Source organism: Austrofundulus limnaeus, unplaced genomic scaffold, assembly GCF_001266775.1.
Source record: "Austrofundulus limnaeus strain Quisiro unplaced genomic scaffold, Austrofundulus_limnaeus-1.0 Scaffold64, whole genome shotgun sequence".
Classification (NCBI taxonomy): domain Eukaryota; kingdom Metazoa; phylum Chordata; class Actinopteri; order Cyprinodontiformes; family Rivulidae; genus Austrofundulus; species Austrofundulus limnaeus.
The window spans coordinates 1,072,921-1,078,852 of NW_013952466.1; the positions used below are offsets into that span (position 1 = coordinate 1,072,921).

General features: G+C 37.8%; 1 protein-coding gene across 1 annotated transcript in view; it reads right to left on the bottom strand.

Annotated features, from left to right (window-relative positions):
* Positions 1-5,932, bottom strand: part of prep (prolyl endopeptidase) — a 15,746-nt gene that overhangs the window by 2,857 nt on the left and 6,957 nt on the right. The window contains exons 8-13 of the mRNA XM_014009976.1: positions 5,541-5,732; positions 5,255-5,452; positions 4,567-4,670; positions 3,173-3,404; positions 958-1,089; positions 721-877 (exon numbers count right to left, since the gene is read on the bottom strand). Of these exons, the coding sequence (XP_013865430.1) occupies positions 721-877; positions 958-1,089; positions 3,173-3,404; positions 4,567-4,670; positions 5,255-5,452; positions 5,541-5,732 (1,015 nt within the window). The remainder of the gene's footprint in view (positions 1-720; positions 878-957; positions 1,090-3,172; positions 3,405-4,566; positions 4,671-5,254; positions 5,453-5,540; positions 5,733-5,932) is intronic.

Below are 5,932 nucleotides of genomic sequence, written 5' to 3' on the forward strand. Positions count from 1 at the left end.
TTACAGTACAGCAATATATCAAAATTTATCATATCGTGACTCCTGTATCATCACCAAATTCTTGCCCCAGGCCTAGTTTTTATACACACAAATTCTTCAAAAGGAAGTAAAACCTACTGGAAGTGTAACCCTAAAATAATGTTCATTTGAAGGGCTTAAAATGTCCTGATGCATGCCTCCAATGTCTCCAGAGTGGGAAAAAAATGCGCTACATAAAAAAAGCTTTTCAGTAACAAACCAATGAAAATCAAATACAGCTCCTATGAAACACGGAGGATTAACAGAAGAGGTTCTGTGGTATCTTTCAAGTACTGGTTTGCTCGGCATAAAAAGCTCACATCAAACATTTCTGACAGGAAGCAGCTCAGCAGTGAAGCACGGTGGTGAAAATGTCATGGTTTGTGGTCATTTAAATGCTTCAGGGACCATGCTGTCAATGACTCAAATAGGTTTTTCACATCATGTGAAGACATCCGACAGCCTTCAACAGGAAAAAAAAACAAGTGCTCCGGTAAATGTACAGAGAAATAGAAAACGAGGATTACTGAAAAACTAAAAATAATCCAACTGAAACATCGTGATGCAATTTAACATCCACAATGCAAGAAACATAAGGGTGCACTTCATTTTTCTATATTATTACATTAAGTTTATTTTATTCTTCAGTTTTGCTGAAAGGGTCAGCAGTTTTTATGAGCAGCTGAAAAAACCTCCACCTACTTGATGAGACAGTCAAACTGCTCTTTGCATTCTGAACAGCCGAAGTCTGTGGTCCACGCGTGGCCRATGGTGAACTTGTGGAACTTCAGCATGTCCATGACTCCCACCTGAGCCACAGCGCAGCCGAACAGCTCGGGTCGCTGGTTCACGCAGGCCGCTGGGGGGAGGAAGCACGCAGTTCCAAACGTCACCGAGGTTCAAACGGCCTGATGCGTGTGAACGTTCAGGACAACTCACCGACGAGCAGGCCGCCATTAGAGCCTCCGTTTATGGTCAGCCTGGAGGGAGACGTGTATCCTTCCTTGATGAGATACTCAGCTGCACACTGGAAGTCTGTGAAGCAGTTCTGCTTGCTTGCCAGCATGCCAGCTAGAGAGAAATATATCTGAATGAGCCATTTGTGTTGATTTTATTTCACACGACTCAAACAAGTCAATAGATCAATTCGTAGTTATGGGTAATAGCAGAGCCTAATACCTAATTTACACTAGATGTGGTTCTGCTCCACTCCACTGCCGTGTGCAGGAAATGCAAGATTGCACAATAAATCCAATGATAAATTGGAAGTCAGAGAAAAATAATTAATTCTGTGGAAGACGAACTTCAAAACACAGCTGAAACTGCATCACTGTCGTCCTTTTGAAACTTCTGATTTCAAAATAAAATCCATGTCTGCATATTCTACACGCTACATGTTGTCTTCTGCTACCCAAACAGAACAATACATTCTGACATCATTTGTGTAGAAATATATACATATATTTATTAATGCAGCTGGGATTTCAACAAAAATTAATCTGCCTTTGTGAATTATTTTGAAAAACAGATGTTATGCTTGATCATTTTCCTGTTGGCGCAACGTGATCTTTGTAGGGTGAATCTAATTTTGGCGCGTCGCCCTGCGGAGAAGTGTAAATACTCTTATTGGGCCTCATGCAAGGACCGTCCATATGAACAGTTTTGTTCTTAAGTTGTGCGTACGAGTGATTTAGGAGAATTTGTGGCATTCACCAATKTTYTCRTATTCTAACATTTTTTTCAGATACGAMCAAAATTCACGWGTGGTCCAGACCTGTCGTATATTTTACGAGCAGTCAGTCTGCTGTTATCCAGACGGATTTTTCTCATTAATAATTGTATATTTAATTAGTTTGAAGATATTTCAAGTTGAAAATAAATTACACTCCATAATTATGTTGACAAGAGGCTGTTTTGTTTGAACTGGAATTAGATTTTAACAACATAAATTGATTAGATTAAATTAAATTGGCTTTTAATGCTGTTGTATAACACTACAATATTAATATGAAGATCAAAAACTAAAAATCTTAAATTATGCATTGATTGAAKTTTGGAGATCAGGAGGGGGGAGACGGCCAGGCCGGGGTGGGGGGTTGCGGTGCGCGACTGCTCTTCTTCTGAATAAATGAAAAAGGCTAACACAGTTGTTTACACTTAAATTAAAAATATTTGACCAAAGAAAAACCAGAGCAAGACTACAGAGAGAGATGAATATGATTTAGGTTTTTATTTCTGTGACTGTATACGACCCACAGGAGACACGACATTAATAGCAGTAGTTATTTCATTTCCATTCTTTGGCTTTAGCAGCTCCTTTAATTCCACAGCTGATCTGCTAAAAAGGACAGATTTTCTGTTCTCGATCTCTGAGAGCAGGACTTAAATCTTCGAACTCGTGAAGTTTTTCCTTTTACTTTTCACTGTCATTTTCATGAATGGACACGTCCTGATATCTGAGACAGGAAACACAGCCTTATATGGTGTTTTGGGGTGGTTCTTATGCTAATCTACACTCCTTGTGCAGCTGGATGGAAGAATCTGACGTGGCATGTTGGTACAAATCATTCAAACGAACAAAGGTAAGAGAAATTTAGGATAAGAATACGAACATGTTCTTACATGCGGCCCATTGATCATAGTGGTTGCATATTTTCTGCAGGTCGGAGCAGAGCGGAGCCGCATCAAGTGTAAATTAAGGACAACTTCCAGGTCACAGGTCAACTGAGAAAACGTTGAGGTTGCTATTAAAATATGGCTGGAATTATGCAAATTCAACAAGTTCAAAAATCAGAGCTTAGATATCTATAAAAAACCTAATTTATGATTCTTAATAAAAGTTTAACACGTCATTTTAGAGCAAATAGATCTGGTCTGTATAACAGCAAAGATTTACTGGTTGAATTTGATTAATTTCGATGCCTTTTCCATAGAAACCTCTGTTGTCCAGAAAAATATGTGAGCTTGGACTGCTTTGCWCATTTATAGTATTTTTTAACTATGAAATGATGTACTGCAGGAACTTCCTAAAACAAATATGTTATGTTGGGGGRAAAATGTTCTGCTTTACATGTTTAAATTTCTGTTTCTATAAAGTAAACAAAMAGAAGATTGTGTAGACTTCAGAAAAATGCCTTTGTGAAAGTTTGCTTACCTTTGTGCCAGGTCTCCCCATACTCCCCCCCTCCTCTGATGTTGGCCACAGCTAAAACCCCTCCTAGATGTCGGACGAAAATGAGCCGAGACACGCTGTAGCTCGGCGTGATGGAGATGTTGAAGCCCCCGTAGCCRTACAGGAAACCCGGATGGGAGCCGTCCAGTTTGATTCCCTTCTTGTGAACAATAAACATGGGGATCTGAGTGCCATCCTTGGAGGGATAGAAGATCTGAGAAAATACAGACAAATTATTCAAGTGAGCTGAGGTGATGAAACAAAATAAGATGTTACATCATTCACATGGCTCTTTCAKTCTGAGTCATGAACAAATGACAACAGAAGAGCCATAAAAGTGATTCTCAGAGCGTTTGCAGATTTTTATGTTTGCTTTATTAACTCCAGCTGCATTAATTCAGTTAATGTTAATTTATTTATAGAGAACAGAAATACAACATAGAAACATCAGCTCTTAAATGCTTTGGAAAGAGTTCAGATTAAAAGATTATTTTTCAAGGGAGCACTGGTCAAAAATTAAACACCAGTTCCAACAACAGATAAACCATAAAAGTATATAATATGCACAAATTACATCAGCATGTATGAAACAGGTGAAAGTATCATATTAGGCCAGGGCTATCCAAACATTTTGTCACCTGGGCCAAAATCATAAAGTCAGAAGGACCTGAGGGCCAAAACTATTTCTCCTTTACCTGCTCAACAATAAACTAAGCATTTAATACTTTAATTAAATACATAAAGTAGTCAGATTTATTGAAATGGATGTGTAAATTAATCTAGATCCAAAACTTTAAAAGTGTTTTGCAGGTTTTCTTACTGATTTTTTTAGCTATTTTCTAGGTTTCAATTGGGGAAACAAATAACCAAATTTAGTCAATAAAATCAGGATTTAGGTCACCCTTTTGCTGAAAATGCTTGCTGTATTCAGATGAATTTAATAAATTAATTAAAAGCAGATTGGAGTGCAGCAAAATTAGCTTTTGAGTAGAAGTCACTAAATAGATGTGGAAAAAACTAAGAATCTGGTTATTTAAAGACAAATAATTGGCATTGTTGCAAATATTTGTTATAAGATTCTACTTTGTGATTAATTTGCCCTAATAATAAATAGAAAGTCTCCATCYACATCAAACACCTGTGCCGGGGGGACAAATTTGTAAACAAGTTAGTATAATTCTTGAACTGAAGTCAGGGGCCACATAAAATCAGTTCAGGGGCCACAAATGGCCCCCGGGCCACACTTTGGACATCCTGTATTAGGCCAAGCAGTGAAACAGACAAACTCCAATCAAGTCTTCTTCCACACCCRTCACCTTCTTTTAAAAAGTACTGATTGGAATCAGCCTCTGAAGCTTTAAAAGTTTTGTCCTTACCTGGGTGGTCTGATAATCTGTGGGATTAAAGCCTTTGACGGTGACCTCCCTGAAGATGTGTGGCTGCAGTGGCTCCTTGGTTAGGTCACAGTGATAAATGATGGCTTAAAATAAAAGAAGAGAACAAATAAAAATTTATATACATGTATTTTCTTACACAATAGTCTTAGTAGTGTTTACTTTTATTTATTTAGATGACTTTAACCTGATTATAGTACAGATTTATTGTATAGTCTTATAAGGATGTTGCAATCTTTGCTTTAAAATGTGTTTTTGTGGCTTTTATTGCACAAATAAACTGAGCTAAACTTAATCATTCAGCAGAATCAGCTCTTATTTGATAAAACAGCAACTATTTTACAAAATTACATTGTGATGAGTGGCAGTAAGTTAAGTTCAAACAAAGAACTGGTGTTTATAATGTGCTTTCATAACTTAATCTGCTCACTCTCATGCACTGTCCCTGGTTTAAACATGAAAGTGTCATTTTTAAATATGGTGTTATGAATTTAGCTTTCCCGCAATAATAAAATCAGTACAGTTCATCTGAAAGTTAGCTTCACATTATTTTGCTCTTTTTTATTTGACCCTTTACGTCCATGCTCTTTAACTTTAGAATGAAATGTCTTCTCCAACAGGACAAATTGATTGTATTTATCAAAAATTAAACACTTTAGCTGCTTCGTACCTGGAGATAAAAAGGAGGTGAAATAGTAGAAAATCTCAGAGTCCCTCTTTCGTCCCGTGAAGCCCACTATAGAGCCGACATCGAGAGGAAAGGTCCTCAGCTCCTCCCCCGAGCTCAGACGGTACATCTTCAACACATTCTTCACATCGTGGAGGAAACACACAAACAGATAGCTGGAGTACGTACAGGTGGCAAACACTGGAGGAAACAAACCAGAAGACTGTTTTTATCTGGTGTCGGGCTAAGAATGATAATATTWTCTTGTAGTTTGGTCACAACAGCTCACCAATAACATCCTTGTCGTGTTGAGGAATCAGCTCCTTCCAGCTGCTCTGATCAGGAGAGGCAAAGTCGATGTTAATGAGTCGGTAACGCGGGGCGTTTAGGTTGGTCTTGAAGGTAAATAACGTGCCCTCGTTTGTCACGTATTCATACTCGGCGTCAAAGTTATCGATTAGCTTCACCCACGGCAACAGTCCTAAAACAAACAAGTTTGAATGTGAGCGTTGAACAATTAATTTAAAAAGGTTGTTCGAAAAATAGAAGCATTTTTACTGCTTTAACCTGAGACTACTCTTTTTCTCAGTTTTGTTACAAAATCTGTTTTTAAACAGTAGCTGTGGCTCAAAGGACTTTCTACATTTACATTTTTATTATTCAAGTTTCAATCCTTTATTC